Source organism: Sprattus sprattus (assembly GCF_963457725.1).
Source record: "Sprattus sprattus genome assembly, chromosome: 5".
Taxonomy (NCBI): domain Eukaryota; kingdom Metazoa; phylum Chordata; class Actinopteri; order Clupeiformes; family Clupeidae; genus Sprattus; species Sprattus sprattus.
In genome coordinates, this window is record NC_137924.1 from 45,997,127 (window position 1) to 46,017,150 (window position 20,024).

Sequence of the window (20,024 nt, forward strand, 5' to 3'; positions counted from 1 at the left end):
TTGGCAAATATCCTAGAAGATCCTTAGATTTGGAGAGCATGTTTGTTCTTGGGGGGGGGGGGGGCAGGGCAACATGTTTTTAAAGCTGTATACTGCTACAGGTTATGAATTGATGTAGGGCTGATGTTTCAATAACCAAAGAGGTAAACATACAATTTAACGGAATAGCCCTTGAAGGTTTTGTTTTTAAACTGATCTGAGAGGTCTAGTCAGAGCTGTCTATAGGAGTGACTGCTTTTGAGTAGCTTTTGGACGTTCTGGGAAATCAAACTCTGAACATAGCATTGTCAAACTGAAGGCAGGGATGAGGCAAACAGACTGAACACATCAATATGCAGTTACATTAACACATTTGTATGATCACAGATCACACACCCGTACAGTGCTAGCCAAGCTACATGAGGTGTAAAGTGTGCCTTTCTACCAGTGTGTCTCTCTCTCTCTCTCCCTCTCTCTCTTTCGCCTATCTGTCTGCATTCAGTGTGTTATGCATTCAAGACACAGAACTAGGCTGACCATAACTAGAAAGCATTTAAGGCGTTGATACTCAAGGTAAGATGCTACACTTAATGCACAGTAGAACTTTTGTTCACTTTGGACCTTTCAAATCTCAAGTCGGGCATAATCTGCAGCTTTTTACGAGGCTTTCATCTCAAGCCTGACCTGAATTGCCCCCAAAACATTGACCTTTCATTTGTCTGCCTGGGAAGAGCTTCCCCTTGAATACGGATGATGATGATGATGGTATTCACTGATATCTTGTATCAACCTAATTTCTAATGTTAGCCCGTCATGATGACAGTGCTAGGTATCAGTAGATTTTGTTAAGAAATTCCCTGCATCTTTATAATAATTAATCTGCAAAAGTTAAATAATACTAATTGCCTAAAATAAATAAATAATACTTCTCATAATAAAACATTTTAAAATCCAGGCACTCACTTTGATTGCATTAAGCACAACATAACATTTTAAGGAGTTGCACAATTTGCAGCAGCCAAAATAGATATGTACATATATTTATAATTTCCTGTTGTACAGTACAGAGACATTGTCTATAGAAATGAACGCACATAAATATAAAACAAATGCAAAAATGGCAGCAATATTTTGTATGGCTACAAATATATAATAACATCTACATATGAATCTTTATAAATAAACAGTATGGCTTCATGAGACCATTACAATACTTCTGAAATGCATCACCACATTTGAAATAAAAAGAATGGCTTTTGGAACAACAGGGATGTTTCTAAGTTCTGGCCATGTAAATGCCAGGGGTGTGTGTCCACACAATACAATAATAATAAGTATATGTAATTATATATCTTTTTTTGGAACTCATAAGAAAAAGCATCACTTAGATATTATTTTCAAGAACAGTCTTCAGATGACAAATATAATAAGACAATAGCTTTTGTGAATGAAAAGTGACGATCAAGTGCAGCGTAACAGTTAGCCCAGAGGACTATATGGTGCAGCTGAGCCATAAGGTTGCTGTAAACGAGAATCAGCTGTCTCCTTAGCTGCCCTCTTAATCACTAACACTGTCTAGACGGTAGGAGGGCACCATCACTGAAGCAGTTCACTCTTCTTGGTTGGCGTGGTGGTCTCAGTCTCGCCCGAGTCGGACAAATTGATTGGGCTATCCCTGGAGAAGACCTCTGTGGACTCCCTCCATATGCAGTCCGCTACAGTCTTGAAGGCATGGGTGCTGCATTTTGGTCGGACCTTTTGTGTAGCGTTGTTGACGATCTGACGGCTGTTTGAAGTGGCAATTTTGATCTTGAGGGCTGCGTCGACCCGGTCCACCACAGTGTAGGTGCCGATGCTGCCGTCCTCGAAGCCCACGATGATGTTGAGCGCACGCTGAGAGAGGCACAGGAAGGTGGGCGTCTTGTAGAGGGAGCAGGTGCCGATGCTCTTGCCATCGGCCAGACGCATGACAATCAGGTTGGACACCACGCCCGCCTCGTCATCTTCCTCGCTGCTGCGGAAGCAGATGTACACAAGGTACCGGCCATCCCTTGAGAGCTTCTGACGCCAGATGACTCCAGCGGCATGGACCAATCGAAGCTTCCCACTGTGGAGGTCCAAGACGTTGATGTTCTCATCGCCCTTGGAAACAATCCCTAGCTTGCCATTGGGCGAGATCTGGAAATCTTCCAGGTTCTTCAGGAAGTTGGCTGGCATCTGCACTCGCCGGCAGACAGACTCATCTGCGACACTCCAGATAAAGACAGTCTCAGTGGAGGTGATGAAGACCACATAGTCTGGGCAGTCAGGGATGAGCTTGAAGTTGACAATAGTAATCCCGTCATCACAGACGAACTTCTTGGACACACTTCCTGACCACAGACTGACGGCGAGGAGCTTGTTTTTGGTGGTGCCTACCAGGAAGGTGTTGGCGGTGGTGATGAGTGCGTGCTGGAGGGTGACAAGGATGTTGCACACCTTGTGCCCTGTGCCCAACCTCCAGACTCGCGAGGCATTCTGCTCGCAGAGAGAGACCACAAACTGGTCATTATGGGTGATGAGAAGTTGTGTTATCTTCTGCCCATTAATGCGCAAGATGTTCTCCCCCGTGGCTGTTTGCCAGATGTACTGGCTGGACTTGTCATCAGAGGTCACCATAAGGTCACCAGAGGTGGTAAGGACACAGTTTTCCACAAGGCCTTCGTGTTTGAAAACCATCTCAATGAAGCCCGTGCTGAAGTTCCACTTGTGAATGGACTCCGAGCCGTCCATGGTGAAGACAAAGTCTTCTCGACCAGTAAGCTGCAGGCTCTGTATGCGTTTCCCTGTCTTGTCGATGTTGGACATGGCCGTGATGATGTCAATGTCCCAAACTGACAGCACACCACTGCTGGCTACGGAGAGCAGCAGGTTATGATGGGTGGACTTGATTAATTTGACAATGGCTCCAGATATCTCAATGAGACTAGCCATACACTGGCCACTGTCCCTTCTCCACACAAAAATGGATGAAGTGTTTTCCATGGACGCAACAATACTCTGGCCATTTTTGGAGAGGACTGCAGCCACAAATCGCTCAGTGCGCTTAGCTTTGAACTTCTCAACCATCTTCCAGACTTTGGTATCCAGAACTTCAATGCTCATGGCTTTGCAGATGAGAATGGAGCGTTGGTCCTCAGACAGCTCAATTCCAACAACTTCACTATCATCCCCCCTGCAATCATAGTCCTCCATGAGCCGGGGGTTTGTGACTTCTTTTGTGTTCCACACTGACAGACTCCCTTCGTTGTCGATCATCACCATCTGGTTAAGGGTGTCCAGCACCAAGATGGACTTCACGAAACCACCTGAAAACTCTGATGTCATGGTTGCCAGCTTGTCCCCACTGCCCAAGTGGAAGATGGTCGTGGTGTTGAGGTATTGCCCACAGAAAGCATACATGCCGTCAGGGGAGCACTGCACACACGTGACCTCATACCAGCAGTGGAACTGGTATAATGGCCAACCATACACCAAGTCAATGACATTCACCTCCTTGCTTGCCTCCAGCCATGCCAGGGCATGCTGGCTGGATAATGTAAACCCATTTATGAAGGCAACCCCTCCGGTGACGCCACAGTGCTTGGAGCACTTCACCTCCACCTCAGAGAGCAGGCAGGACTTGTGATTATCGTATATTAGAAGAGTGTTCTTAGTGGTCGCCACCACCAGGTACTTCTCATCGGTGGTGAGGCGTATACCAAGCACGACGGAGCGTGCCGTGTCTATCTGTCGGAGGAGCTGTCTGCTCTCCACATCCCATGTGCTGACAGAGCCATCTTCCAAGGCCACAATGACAATGTTGGGGGCCAGCGTTGGGAGGACTTCCACAATCTGCATGTAGCTGGAGCAGAGAGGCAGCCTCTCAGGACTATAGGTGACATCCATGGACGAGTGAAGGGGAACGATAGAGCAGTATTTGGGGCCGTCCTTGTCACACTCGAGGAGGAGGTGCCGTAGCTTGGGGAGGGAAGTCACGACAGGAAGCAGCCTCTGTTGAAGCTCGGCGGATAAGGATGCCGGGTTCCGTGTCACCTTGACCTTGATGCTGCGCAGTGTTGTGGCCAGAAATTTCAACTCTTTTTCCTGCGAGTAACTGTAAGCTAGGTCAATGTCTGTCAGCACCTTGTCAAAATGTCCTATTTTGATCATGGTGTAGAGCCAGCTGAAATTCATGATGACCCCATACATTAGATCATCAGTGCGCCCGCTCCGAGTCAAGTGGTACACCAGTTCTGTCATCTTCCTGTGGTTGACAAAGAAGATGTCTGGTTCCAAGAGGTTGCACTGGAACACCCAGGGCTGTTCAGGAGTCTGCCTGTCATAGGAGTACTTATCAGCATTGCCTTTGTCATGGCCGTGTTGTGATGGTTGGTGGTGGTGATGGTGGGGCTGCTGTGGGTTCTTGTGGGAAAAGTGGGAAAAGTGATTGTTGTCGCAATGGAAAATCTTCTTCCTGCCTCCCGCCCAAGCGCCAAGGAAGTACTCCGCCAGCAAGCTGTGCATCTGGTGGACATCCTCCTCATTGCTAAGGTACAGCTTCTGTGCGATCAGGTGCAAGTGCCTGTTGGCCCACACCATCAGGGTCACGTTGCGCACCTGCCGTTCAACCAGGTAGCCATCAAGTTCCTCCCTCAGTCGGGCGATGAGGTCATAGGAGACTCTGAGTGGGTTCTTGAGGTTGGAACTTACCATGATGTCACCCAGGACACTGTTGTCCAAGGAGAGAATATCCTCAAGCTCCATCTCTGTCAGCCCAGCTTTGGACATGGTAACGTAGCCCAATGCCCGGAGGACGAACCGAGAGCCCAGCTTGTCCTCCACAGAGAAGAAGAGACGCTCGATGCTGTCGTGCACCGTAGAGCTTAATGAGGTGTCATCCACATCTTTGTGCGACCGCCAGTGTATCACCTCCCGATAGATGAGATTTACGAACATAGGAAGAGTACATTTGGCCAGCGCCTCGTTTACGTAGATCTGCTGGCCTGAGGTGACCTTTCTCTTGACCCCGAGGAGCTGCTGCTTTAGTGTCTGGCTGCAGGCTTTACGGTCACGCTGGATTAACTCCACGTACCGGAACTCGTCGTGGATCAGGCTGCGGAGCTTCTGGAGAATACCATGTTTGTTGGGCAAGGTAGACACCACAATCCGGACGGTGCGGGGTAAATGTGCGGGCAGCCACCACAGCTTCCGGGCATCGTCTGCATCTGAAAGCTGCTCCAGCGCATCCAAGACAATGACCAGGGGACGGTGGAAGGACGACTCTCCCAGTAGGTTGACTAAGAGCTCTCTCATCTCTTGGATCTTCTGGGGAAGGAAGTGGATCAAGCAGCGGTAGTTGATGGCGATCTGCTCGCAGATACTCTGCAGCAGCGTGCGTAGGTCTGTGGAGAAGTCAGTGCTGCCGATGAAGCGGACGATGATGACCGGGTCGGTTTCGGGACCCATTTCCTTCTGCAGCCATGTGTATGCCTGCAAAACATCAGATGGAGGAAGGAACTGGTTAGTAAACCAGCAGAGCGCTAAACTGAGCAATTAAAACTCAGAACGTCTCTATACATTTATTTCAATCCTCTGAAAATCCTATGAAAGCCATTATTTTTACCAAAACATTTTTCGAGGGGAACAAATTAATTTTCTGAAGAAGTCTTTGCATTGAAAGTCTGAAATACTGGGGACATTCTGGAAGCACGTGTTCCGATGCATGCATCATAAAAAACAACAGTCTGCATTCATAAACCACCAACGAACCGAGCAGTCATTTTATAAACAGAGGAACATACAGTCTTGCAGTGCAGAGGGCTTGGTGTTATGTCACAGGGTGGAAACACTGGATAGTGTTTTGTTTATTAATTCCAGGTACCTTGTGTGCCCAAGGCTGAGGTTACTTAGAAATTCTGCCCTATTGAATTGGAGATGTGTGAACAGGATACATAATGCATGAGGGACACGCACTTCAAGTGGCAGAGCTATTGTTCTGCCCCGAACCAGCAGAGGCAAAAAAAAGTATCCCAACAGAAAACACAGGGAGCGTGATGAAAAGCAAAACTGTAAATGAATGTCCTTGACACAGGTAATAGCTATTTGTGATTTGTTCAGCAGCTACGATAGAGATTTTTGGGAATCAATAGCAATCTCCCACTCCCTTCCCCCCTTCCTATTTGTATTCATGAGTGGACCAAATAGCCCTCCCTCAGCAATGGTCTTGGAAAATGTTCCAGATAAATTGACGTCTTCTAGAAGTATCCAGACCATTAATGACAGACCCGGGAGCTTTCTGACCTGAGGGGGTCCCCAATCAATGCTTACATGGTGTCCCATGCCTGGTTAAGGAATCCAGCCTCTGAACCTGTGTGCGGGGTCAATGTTGTAGATGTGTAAATCTGTGTGTGAGAGTGGGTGGTATTGTCACTGTGTGTGTATTTCTGCATCATGTGTATCATTACTTTGTGCTAGCATATGTGTATAAGTTGGCAAGGTTCTACACATCACAACTGTGGCTAAGTGGGTGTTTTGATATAGTATATAGGTCACAGAATCATTGTGTGAAGGCCAGTGGAGTTACAGCAGGGGGGTTGAGGATGAACAAACGCAGTGCTCCAACAGATTAGTAGCCTGTATCTAACCTGTTAAGTGATGGGTTTATATAGCCTACCTTGCGCATATATAATGTAGTCAGGTCTACCTTTTAGCCTAAAAGCTAGCTAGTATAATTATTAATATAACAGACAGGGGTATAAATGAATTAATGTGTCTATCAAATCTGTGTTTGTGTGTGTGTGTGTTCAACAGTTTACATTCCATAGATTAAAGTGTGTGTGCAAGTTTATGTATTTGTATCTATATGTATATAGTGGAGCGTTTAAATCTATGTGTGTGTGTGTGTGTGTGTGTGTGTGTCAGTGTGTGTGTGTGTGTGTGTGTGTGTGTGTGTGTGTGTGTGTGTGTGTGTGTGTGTGTGTCTGTGTGTGTGCGTGTGTGCGCATATGTGTGTATCTGTGTGTGTGGGAGGATGGGTGAAAGATAAGAGAGACTTCAGGTCCCTGAGCTCATCATGTGAAAGCTAACATTAGAGGCCTGGCTTACAGACAGGTTATTAAGGGCGACGGGAAATGTCAACTGCTACCCCAGCTCACTCCTGTATGTGGCCCTCTGAGACACACACACAGACACACACACACACACACAGACACACACACACACACACACACACACACACACACACACACACACACACACACACACACACACACACACACACAAATACACAGTGAATCTCCTCTGAGGTCAAAATGTCTATACTGGAGAACCCAATAAAACAAATCAAATGTTGACAGCTGCACAGACACATCTGCAATGCATGCATGGGGGAGGGACTGTGATCTGTGTGTGTGTGTGTGTGTGTGTGTGTGTGTGTGTGTGTCTGTGTGTGTGTGTGTGTGTGTGTGTGTGTGTGTGTATTCCTTCACCTTACTATACTGTAACCTTTAAGCACATCACTGGTAATCTGGTAGTATTATGTACATACATCACTACACATAATTTGTCTCTACAACACAGTGTCTTTGTGTGTGTGTGTGTGTGTGTGTGTGTGTGTGTGTGTGTGTGTGTGTGTGTGTGTGTGTGTGTGTGTGTGTGTATGTGTCCTCTCTGAACATGTGTGGCACATGTACACTATATGCTTGTTTCCAACACCCCCCCCCACCCCCATTCTAAATGCATGACTCGTCCTTCGTGCCTCTGCAGTCTGAGCTTGTGCGAATGAGTGAGCCAGTAAGGGATCAATGGCACAGCAGGGTGTGCAGGGGACACTGTGCCATGCAGTGCCATGCCGAGTTTGGCTGCCGAAACTGTTGTGGTGCGGTGCGGTGCGGTGCCAATGAGCCCTCTGCCTGTGCTCCAAAGAGTAAATCACTTTATCTTACAAGAGTTGATTTCATGGCATCAACTATTATGCTGGTGGAGGCAGGCTTGCTTGCTGAAGGCACGTGCTAAGGCCCCCCTGCAAAGCCACCCTGATGCACTCATGCAAGCAGATGGCCCAGAGTACAGAAGTGCTGACACACACACACACACACACACACACACACACACACACACACACACACACACACACACACATACACACACACACACACACACACAGAGGGAGAGAGGGAGAGAGAGAGAGAGAGATGTGCACACATAAACAGATACACACACAAGCAATTGCACACACACCTGGACCTGCTCAAGTTCATGTGCATAGTCTCACACATTCAAACTTGCTTATTTGCACACACACACACACACACACACACACACACACACACACACATTTTGATCTTCTGACCTGACATCAGCCCCTTTTTGCATGATCAACACACACACACACTACTTCTACTGTCAGTACATATACATGCTGAAACGGTGCTCCTACTACACACACATGCCTCACAGACACTCACACTCCAATGCACACACATGCCCTGACTTCTATGTGTGTGCAAAAAAGCATGTGGAGAGAAATATGGTCATTTTATGCATCCTGTCTCTCACACAGACACACACACACACACAGACACACACACATACACACACACACACACACATACACACACACACACACACACACACACACACACACACACACACACACACACACATAGACACACACACACACACACACACACAGACACACACAGACACACACAAAGACACACACACACACACACAGACACAGACACAGACACACACACAAACACACCACACACACACACACACACACACACACACACACACACACACACACACACACACACACACAGACACACCCACACACACACACACACACACATCTGTACAGATGATCTGTTCCCCCTGACTCCCTCACCTGTTTGGCCACTTCGGAGAGTAGCAGCGTCTTCCCCGCGCAGGGTCCCCCAAACACCACCAGCGGGCTCATGCGGGTCCCCTTCACTGGGTAAAGGTACTCCTGTACGAGGTCCAGCGCCTCACTCTTGTACTCGTAGATGGACGAGAAGGTCTTGCAGAGCGACAGGTGCTGCAGAAGCTCGTCATACAGCGGGTCCGTCTCCGCGTCGAAGTTCTGCTGCACCGTGGCCTGGATGATGTCCACCATGTCTTCGTAGAACTGCTTGCACAGGCCCTCCACATAGTGGCTCTCCACCTCCTGCCGGTCATAGGATTAACTGACTTATCAGTCAAGTGCACTCAAATATTGCAAGGAAAATCCATTCTTAGAAAGAAGCATTGCCCGGATAGAAAAGGTTTAAGGTAAAACAGTTTGTTTTTAAAAGACCCTGTGAGGAATCTTTTTAGTAAGGTTCTAAGGTATCGCATGGTTATCAGGATGGTAATAATAAACAGCTCTCATTTTGCCTTTCTCAGTCTCTGACTCTACCTATTGTACCATCCCTATTGTACCATCTACTGGACCACACCACTACTACTACCACTAGAGGAACTGAACAGAGTTCAGTGCTACCCAAATTGTCCCTTTTTAATTTTCTAACAGTTAGATTATTTTAATCATTTTAAATTGTTTAAATCATTGACATTAAACCCTGAAATATATGTATGAAGATTTCACCTTAGTTGTTTAATGTTTATGTTCTTAATGTTTAATGTTTAATCAGAAACATTGACTAGTGGGTGTCCCATGCCTACCTGTGAGTAGCCCATCTTCATGTCGCAGTGTGTGACGGAGGAGTAGACGCGCAAGTTGGACGCCGCTACCACCGTGGGGATGAACTCGTCGCGGACCTTGAGCAGACGCCCGTAAGCCTCCTCGTTTCGCATGACCTTGTCGGCGTCGGTGACAGTGTCCATGTAGCGTGCCATCTCGGGCAGCTTGGCGTGGCGCTCAAAGTTGGCAATCTTGCGGATGTAGCACACGCACTTCTTCAGGAAAGCCGGCGTCTGCTTGCCCAGAGCGAAGTCCAGCTCGTCTTCCAGTGCTGAAGGAGATAGGGACAAAGATGGAAAATTGAGTCATAAAGACACATTTTCTGTTTGAATTGTTTAAAAAATCTTTTTTCTTTTTCCCACATTGAAAATAAACCATTTTGCCTGCTAAGCCTCTTGTCTTTGAAATAAAGTCAGGACAAGGAAAGAAAAAACCGGTTTGATGTTTGGCCAGAAAAGAAAATGCTGCAGCTTTCTGCCATGCAATTCTTTAAGCGAGCAATTAGATTTGTTTCCTTAAGACCTGTTTAAAAATGTGTGTGTGTGTGTGTGTGTGTGTGTGTGTGTGTGTGTATGTGTGTACGCGTGCTCATATTTGTCAGGTGGCGGTGGTGGTGGATGACGGCATGTTTTTGATATGATCGTTTAATCCCACATCTTGGGCGCCTTATCAAAGACCTCCTGAGAGAGTGCCTCAATGGATCGCCTGCCAACGCCGGCAGCTCCGTATCACACACGCCGCAGCCCGATTTACGATCGCGGGATCACGGTGGCGAGCGGTGAAGGGGTGGGTGGTGGAGGGGCCACTGAGTGGTGGTTTAGTCTATGCTGGGCAAGCTCGCTGACTGCAGCTCAATCTTCAAATGAACTCTCCTATGGATTTCCTTCTCACTAAAGCTTTAGTCCTCCACGAGTGAGACAGAGAGAGAGAGAGAGAGAGGAGCGAGAGAGATAGACTACAAGATAGATATAAAGATGGAGAGAGAGAAAGAGAAAGAGAGGAGCGAGAGAGAGAGATTGACTAAAAGATAGATATAAAGATGGAGAGAGAGAAAGAGAGAGAGGAGCAAGAGAGATTGACTGTAAGATAGATATAAAGATGGAGAGAAAGAGAGAGAGAGGAGCGAGAGAGACTGACTACAAGATAGCTATAAAGATGGAGAGAGAGAAAGAGAGAGAGAGGAGTGAGATAGACTGACTACAAGATAGCTATAAAGATGGAGAGGGAGAAAGAGAGAGAGAGAATCATGCAAAACACTCTATGCCGCATTGTATTCACCTGAATGGCTCTAGCCGAATACATTACAGCCAACACATTATAAAAGGGGGGATTTGGATTTGGTTTTCCTTTTTGGGTCTGTGGTGAGTGGGTAGGTGTGGGAGAGACGGCAGACACAAAATCCCCTGGAGGGCTGGCACCATCTCAGCAGGGGCTGCTGGCAAACACACGCACCCGTCTGAGTTTCATACACACAGATGTCTGGACACCCCAAAACACCCCCCCTTCCCCTACTTCTGAATGTGGCCACTAAAACAAGCAGCTTCCTGTTCTTCATGCCTACAGACATACAATACATTCACTACAATGATAAAACAAGACATGGAAAACCTAAATTTACCTAAAGGCGTTTCTTCTAAGACCCACCCCTAGCTTCCAGATGTCCCTGGACCCTCATCCAAACGTCAAACAGCACTGGATCATCTTAGGACTTGCTGTTAATGCTGTAATCATATTACTTATTTATTGACCATTTGTCCACAAACGCGTCTGTGGACAAACTGGTCAATAAAAAAGTAATGAGACAAGCTTGAGAGTGCGTTTTTTTCTACTTTTAGTTAACAGTCTTTTTCACTCGCACCCAAAATCGCCTTTATTTGGGAAGTAGAGCCTATCCTTACAAATGCTGTTATCATGCCCTCCACATTAAGGTCACAGTTCATGACGCTTGTATATATGTTAATATATGTTAATATAAATCAAATGAACATATACGTATGTTTGAATAGAGAAGACTGTGGGATCTGAAACACTACTACGTATATTCTCCTATGGATTACCTTCTTTTTAAAGCTTTAATTATTCCAAGAGTGTGACAGAGAGAGAGGAGCAAGAGAGATAGACTACAAGATAGATATAAAGATGGAGAGAGAGAAAGCAGAAACTGAGCTGGAAAGAAATAAACAGGCAGAGCCCTCCACCCCTTCCCTGTTTGTGAACCAAATCAGGAATCTTTCAAAGCTAACCAGTAGGTTTCACCGGTATTGCGTTAACCTGCTCTGCTACCTCGGAACAATCAATGATAATAAAATTGTATTAGTGGAAGAGCTGGCAAAGATCACTGGATTAACCTGAGCACATTAAGTCTGTCTTATTAGATCTCATTTGACGCCCCCGTGGCGCAGACATATTTAAATACGGCGAAGCATGAAGATGAGCCCTCGTCCCGAGCCGCTCTTTCATCTCTGTAAATGCTCTTTGAAGCTGGTAGTGTAAAAAGACACGTTCGGAAAAGACGCTATATAGAATCTGGCTTAACATATCACTGGTACCCTTGACGCTATGCTAAATATATGGGATGACATAAGGATCAGGATGGGGCAACATATTTTTTCCTTTTAACATCCAGTTAAGTCTTAAATGGAGTAAGATTCAGTAATGGACTTTAATGAAACAGTGTAAAACTGCATAGAGATTCATGGAGTTGATCTGAGGGCTGAATGGAGAATTTAAACTACGTAATAATACTTAATAGTTTACTACTACCACTGCCTCTGATAAGTGTACTACCTGTAATAATTACTACTTGATAAGTCATTTAAATAACAGACTTTTTTTCCTTTCACCTCTACTACTACTACTAATAATGACAATAATACGGCCTTATTCTACCGTATGCCTTTGCTGCAAAGCTAATTTGCCCTTTAGGAATTAAAAAGAGATTTTAAAAGTAGCCAGTTGATTTGGAGGTGGAGTGGATAGGGATGTACTGTACGTGAGCAGAGGGTGGAGGTAGAGTAGAGGTACTGTACGTGAGCAGAGGGTGGAGGTGGAGGTGGAGGTGGAGGTGGAGGTGGAGGTGGAGGTAGAGTAGAGGTACTGTACGTGAGCAGAGGGTGGAGGTGGAGGTGGAGGTGGAGGTAGAGTAGAGGTACTGTACGTGAGCAGAGGGTGGAGGTGGAGGTGGAGGTGCAGGTAGAGTAGAGGTACTGTACGTGAGCAGAGGGTGGAGGTGGAGGTGGAGGTGGAGGTAGAGTAGAGGTACTGTACGTGAGCAGAGGGTGGAGGTGGAGGTGGAGGTGGAGGTAGAGTAGAGGTACTGTACGTGAGCAGAGGGTGGAGGGGAGGTGGAGGTGGAGGTGCAGGTAGAGTAGAGGTACTGTACGTGAGCAGAGGGTGGAGGTGGAGGTGGAGGTGGAGGTGCAGGTAGAGTAGAGGTACTGTACATGAGCAGAGGGTGGAGGTGGAGGTGGAGGTAGAGGTAGAGTAGAGGTACTGTACGTGAGCAGAGGGTGGAGGTGGAGGTGGAGGTGGAGGTAGAGTAGAGGTACTGTACGTGAGCAGAGGGTGGAGGTGGAGGTGGAGGTGGAGGTAGAGTAGAGGTACTGTACGTGAGCAGAGGGTGGAGGTGGAGGTGGAGGTGGAGGTGCAGGTAGAGTAGAGGTACTGTCATTGAGCAGAGGGTGGAGGGGAGGTGGAGGTGGAGGTGGAGGTGGAGGTGGAGGTAGAGTAGAGGTACTGTCATTGAGCAGAGGGTGGAGGGGAGGTGGAGGTGGAGGTGGAGGTAGAGTAGAGGTACTGTCATTGAGCAGAGGGTGGAGGGGAGGTGGAGGTGGAGGTGGAGGTGGAGGTGGAGGTGGAGGTGCAGGTAGAGTAGAGGTACTGTACGTGAGCAGAGGGTGGAGGTGGAGGTGGAGGTAGAGTAGAGGTACTGTACATGTGCAGAGGGTGGAGGTGGAGGTGGAGGTGGAGGTAGAGTAGAGGTACTGTACGTGAGCAGAGGGTGGAGGTGGAGGTGGAGGTGGAGGTGCAGGTAGAGTAGAGGTACTGTACGTGAGCAGAGGAACTTCTTGGCCTGGGGAGCCTTCATGGTTCCCTTCTCCTGCAGCTGCAGCACGGCTGTGCGGAAGATCTTCTTGATCTCGTCCGAGATGCCGCGCCACGCCTTGTCGTTCTTGGACTTGGCGGCACTGTTGGACTCCATCTTGAAGGAGAGAGGGAGACGGATAAAGTTAGAGTGAAGAAGACAAGAGGAAAGAGCAGCGTCCATTTGAGTTTCATAAGAAACAATACAGCAGAGAATGGTAGGGAGTGTAGTGAAAATGTGAAACATTTAAAAATTAAAAATGAAAGGCATGATAATTGAGATAACTTAGATAATGAATGCATTTGAATAAAATTAGATGCATGTTGCTTGAGCTGAACAAAGTTCTGACTTCTGAAATTGCAACATTTCCACTGAAAAAGCTCCTTTATCTCCCAGCTCACACAAATAGCCTCAGCTGTTCCTGCTCAGCTCAGCAGTAAGTGATCGCGGGACAGCCATGGGCAGCCTACCAAGCACCAGCCCAAGGGAAGGCAGAGAAGCCAGGAGGGGAGCATTGAGACACACCCTGGGTTTAGGACACACACTCTCGGGCATGGCGATCACCACTTTAACGCTGTGTGTGTCTCTGGTTCCCAAAGTGGGGGTGGTGGGGGCCCGTTTGTGTGTGTGTGTGTCTATGTATGTGTCTGTGTGTGTGTGTGTGTGTGTGTGTGTGTGTGTGTGTGTGTGTGTGTGTGTGTGTCTATGTGTGTGTGTGTGTGTGTGTGTGTGTGTGTGTGTGTGTGTGTGTGTGTGTGTGTGTGTTTGGAGGGAGGCGGGTGAGAAGGGTAGGAGGGAATAAGCACCTGCCGCCTTTTCTCATTTTACTCCAACAGAGAGGTAGGGGGAGAGCAATGACGCTAACCATACCCTTCAGCTAGCAGCAGTGTGTTAGCAGCAGATTTATGCAGACAGAGAAAGAGAGAGGGAGGGAAAAGAGAGGCAATGAATAGAGAAAATGCGTGAGAGAGATGGAAGCTAGGAAAGAGAGGACAGGAAAAATGGATGAATAGTCCTTCATGGGGTAAAGAGGGAGGGGAACAGTGATAAAAATGCAGGTGGGTTGAGAAAGAGTGAGGGAGAGCGAAAAAGAGGGAGCGTGAGAGAGAGAGAGCGAGAGAGAGAGAGAGAGAGAGAGAGAGAGAAGGAAGGCTGAGTGCTTGGAGGGGTTTTATTTAAAAACACAACCTGAATTTATGACTCTCGTAAAGTCTGCCGCAGGCAAACAGTGTTCTCTCCAGAGTCGGCCATTTTGAGGGCGTTCCACATAAACCTCTTGTGCTGACAGTCTTTTTGTCCACAATGTTTTACAGGACTTTTAGACTGCAGATAAACAGATTGTCCTTGTCGTCAACTGTGAACGGCGAACTTAATAACACCACAAACTGACCGACTCTGGCAAGGTCATTAAAGAACCAGCTTTTTCCCCCCAAGTAAAATTGAGTTTTATGTTGCCACTTCCAAAGTACACCTGAGATTCTGGGTGTAACCCTGGGTTAGCTTTGACAACATATTTGCTCTTTTACTGTGTATCTGTCCTCCAGAAGCATTAATACATGTATAAGTCTGCACTTACTCCACTGATAGATTGAATGGAAAGGCACAGGCATTGGGAGTGAAAGGCCTGACGCTATTCATAGATATGCCCATCGAGACCTGACTCTTCTTAAACGTGGAGGCTTCAGATAACTATGGGTTAGGGTTAGGGTTAGACCTGACTCTGACTGATAACTATCTGAACACTCTTTCTTTACTTTTCTCTTTTCTCTTCTGGCCTTCCAGAAAAGACGGAGGACAGGACCTTTACTTCTTTAGGACTTTGAGTTAACCAAAAGAACTAGAACTAGTATTATTTAAGTAACCTTCAAAGGACACAGATAAGTAAATGGAAAAACTATTTCCGTTAACCCTTTGTCATAAACTAACATAACCACACCAAGCCAGTATCTATATCTTTTCATAAAATATATGAACCCAGTAACATATATTTAATATATATATAACACATATTTCTATATTCAGCAGCTGTCATGACAGTTCTAAAAAATATATGATCCTATGACAGCTTACTGGAATGTGATAAAAGCTGTTATGACAGTATACATTCTCAAAATCAATCTGTCATGACAATTTAGTCAATAAGGAGTACCTTGAATAACTGTCACTGGACTAAGTGTTAATGTTGACTAACTAACTACCTGTGATGACCAATGGCAGGAAAGGGTACTGCCATAACATGTTTATGAGGTGCTGATGTCAGTCCTGTGAGCCAGTAAAGGGTTAACCTAAAGGGCAAACAGATGGAAGAACTGGTGGTGCCCCTTACTGAGTTTTGATAGTTCTTGAGCATCTGGGCTTTGGGCTTGAGGTAGTAGGTGGGCGGCACCGCATTCTCGTCCCGGCAGTACCACTCCTCCAGGAGGCGCGTGTCCAGGGCCAGCTCCACCGCCGCGTCCAGGATCATCTCGAACTCGGCCGACTCCACCTCCCCAGGCACGCGGATGCTGCCGTACTTCTCCCCCACCAGACCCTGAGAGAGAGATGGAGGGATGGAGGAGGGGGGGGGGACAGATGGAGGGATAGAGAAACAGTGAGGGAGTAGGGGTGGGGGAAAGAAAGAGAGATAGAGAGAGTCTTTGTCAGTTTTATTTCAAACAAACAAGGCTGACTTTCAAGTCAGTTTTTATTGCACAAGCGATTCACTGCAACACACACGTGTTATATATGATAGGCGATCCAGGACACACACACACACACAGGCCTGAGGTCGCTGTGAATTCACCCTCTGCTTTTAACCCATCCCGGATCGTCCTTCCTCCAGGATCCTCCAGGAGCAGTGGGTAGCTTTTTTTTTTTCAGCGCCCGGGGACCAAGTGAACCATCCGTCTCGGTCAGGGACGGACAGGAGTGTTCTTTTTTGCATGTTTTTCTGATGGGGTCCTTAGTGGAGGAAACCCCTTGTGAACACGGGGAGAACATGCAAACTCCACACAGAAAGGCCCGGGAGATAGCCCACCTGAGCACTGAAGGTCTGGGGAGGACCTGCCCCCCAGAGCCAACAGCGCCCCATGCAGGAATCAAACCCATGACCTTCTTGCTGTGAGGCAGCAGTGCAAGCCACTGAGCCACCGTGCCAATGATTCTCCTCTCTGCTTATATAATTGCATGTGTTTCCTCTTTTCATGGTTTTGACCACACCGATAAGCACACTTATTATATAAAATAGAACAAAGAAACCTGGGAGACAGAAAGAAGCAAAGAAGGCAAGAAAGAAAGAAAGAAAGCAAGAAAAAGAGCAATCCCAAAGAGAGAGAAAGGCAGAGATGGAAACAGAAGGCGGTCAGCTCTCTCCCAGTCCGGCCACATTAGTCCTCTCCCAGCTCCCTGACCTGCCTCCTCTTTTATTAAAACAGACACCTGCTCTAGGTCACTACGGCAGGAGAGAGGGCACACACTGTGCACCTGGCCAATCTGGCTTGGTTAATAGTGCATGGGTGAGCAGGCCGATGCCTTGTGGGCTTTTGCTTTCTCTGTGTCGTTTTTTTTGGGGGGTAACCTTTCAATCAGTTTCTAATTACAGCCAAGGACACTGGGGGAGATGACATTTATCTAAGCCAGTGAGACTTAAGGCATTAATAAGTACTGAGGCAGACACACTCACACACGCACGCACGCACGCACGCACGCACACACACTCTCTCTCTCACACAATCCTCTTCCTCCCTCAAACAACCTCATTCTCTCTCTCACACACACTCCTCTTCCTCCCTCAATCAACCTCATTCTCTCTCACACACACACTCCTCTTCCTCCCTCAATCAACCTCATTCTCTCTCACACACACACTCCTCTTCCTCCCTCAATCAACCTCATTCTCTCTCTCTCACACTCCTCTTCCTCCCTCAATCAACCTCATTATCCCTCTCATTCTCACACTCCTCTTCCTCCCTCAAACAACCTCATTATCCCTCTCATTCTCACACTCCTCTTCCTCCCTCAAACAACCTCATTCTCTCTCTCACACTCCTCTTCCTCCCTCAAACAACCTCATTCTCTCTCTCTCACACTCCTCTTCCTCCCTCAAACAACCTCATTCTCTCTCTCTCACACTCCTCTTCCTCCCTCAAACAACCTCATTCTCTCTCTCTCACACTCCTCTTCCTCCCTCAAACAACCTCATTCTCTATCTCTCACACACTCCTCTTCCTCCCTCAATCAACCTCATTCTCTCTCTCACACACTCCTCTTCCTCCCTCAAACAACCTCATTATCCCTCTCATTCTCACACTCCTCTTCCTCACTTAATCAACCTCATTCTCTCTCTCACACACACTCCTCTTCCTCACTTAATCAACCTCATTCTCTCTCTCTCTCACACTCCTCTTCCTCACTTAATCAACCTCATTCTCTCTCTCACACTCCTCTTCCTCCCTCAATCAACCTCATTCACTCTCACATACACACTCCTCTTCCTCCCTCAAACAACCTCATTATCCCTCTCATTCTCACATTCCTCTTCCTCACTTAATCAACCTCATTCTCTATCTCTCTCACACTCCTCTTCCTCCCTCAAACAACCTCATGCTCTCTCTCTCTCACACTCCTCTTCCTCCCTCAAACAACCTCATTCTCTCTCTCTCACACTCCTCTTCCTCCCTCAATCAACCTCATTCTCTCTCTCTCTCACACTCCTCTTCCTCCCTCAATCAACCTCATGCTCTCTCTCTCTCACACTCCTCTTCCTCCCTCAATCAACCTCATTCTCGTTTTGAACAAAAGGATATAAAGATTTGCCATCTTCCAGGTACAAAAAAATCCAATGCTTTCCCCCTCTGTTGCCCTTTCCCCTCAGAGAATCACATCATGTCACCAAACCAGTGATTTTACGCAAGTTGCCACAGACTCCATGAATCATTCATTATCCGATGCTTTCCCTTGTGGGGTTACAGTTTTACAAGGGGGGAAGAAAATGTGACTGTCCTTATTTCATCTCCTCTGTGAAAAAAAGTATCATTGTTTGCTCACAGCAGTGGCCACGCACACAGTGAGAAATTCCATGTGGTCTGTTCCCCTCAAGGTCTCGTCGTACCTTTCACTATGGTGGCCTTCATGCATGTAAAGCCTTGCATAATGCCTCCATTCAACTTAATTCAATGCAAACCTTATGGATACAGAATGGTGGTCATCCTCGAGTGTCTCAAGGAGAAGCCAGATCCGATTCTTTCCTTTCAGTGTGGAAGAATGTCATTAGTAACCATGGACAACCACAGAGCTCTCACTGCTATGGAATCACTCAGGGTCCAAACTTAGTGTTCAACTTGAACGATCAAAAGTACTCTCATCATAATTACTACCACAACCAAACATGCTGTGTCTCTTCTAATTAAAACATAGAGTTTTAAATGCCATAAATATACATTTGTACATGTTTTCAGTTTCTTATCATTGATTTATTGGGCATAAGGATTTGGTTATGTGTTTTGGGGTTAGCAAAGGATGTCTGGCTTTTAGTATCCGGGGTTAGCAAATTACAAAAGGCTTACACCCTCGCCGTTCGCCTCTTGGTCTGAAATCCCAGTCTGGTTGGGCCTTACGGTGCTTTCCATCAGCGATCTCACTGTTGACAACAGTGAGCACACGCTTCTGAGGGATCAATGAGTCATTACCATGAGCGTTTTCGAGAACATTTGCTGGCCAAATGTCCATTTTCCGTGACTTCAGTCACTGTTTGCCATCCGCAATGGAAATGATAGCTTGGCAGAGCAGATTACCAGCCGATGCCATGAACACGCATGGAAATGGACGCCTGAGGACAGTTGGGTGGGGGGGGGAGTAAAGAGAGATGGACAGATAATGAGTGGAAGAAAGGGGAGGAGAGAGGGAAGCAGAGGGATGTGGGGAGAACGCTTTTGCCATGAGCAAAAGTACACACTTGAAAGACAACAGTGTTCCTCTTCGTGGTCGTTATGAAAGGTTTATCGTCAAAGCTCCTTTGATCGTTCAAGCATTACCATCCCCAGCACCCCCCCCCCATACACACACACACACACACACACACACATTACCCCTGCAATCTCTCTTAGATTAAAGAATCGCTGTTTTGGGACTGGCTGCCACTGTCGGAACATCTGATAACAACTTGGACAAAAACAACGCAAAAGGAAAGCTCAGGCGGATGACATAAAACAAACGGCTCCATTCTTCAGGCTATTTTAGGGTCTGTCCCCGGCCCAG

At 46.9% G+C, this 20,024-nt stretch overlaps 1 protein-coding gene across 1 annotated transcript in view; it reads right to left on the reverse strand.

The window, feature by feature from the left end:
• Window positions 1-1,575: 1,575 nt before the first annotated feature.
• The window catches only part of nwd2 (NACHT and WD repeat domain containing 2), a gene marked incomplete at both ends in the record, with an annotated part of 54,021 nt that continues 35,572 nt past the window's right edge, over window positions 1,576-20,024 (reverse strand). The window contains 5 exons of the mRNA XM_080838208.1: window positions 1,576-5,490; window positions 8,891-9,190; window positions 9,688-9,977; window positions 13,757-13,907; window positions 16,117-16,320. Coding sequence (XP_080694334.1) covers window positions 1,576-5,490; window positions 8,891-9,190; window positions 9,688-9,977; window positions 13,757-13,907; window positions 16,117-16,320 — 4,860 coding nt within the window. The remainder of the gene's footprint in view (window positions 5,491-8,890; window positions 9,191-9,687; window positions 9,978-13,756; window positions 13,908-16,116; window positions 16,321-20,024) is intronic.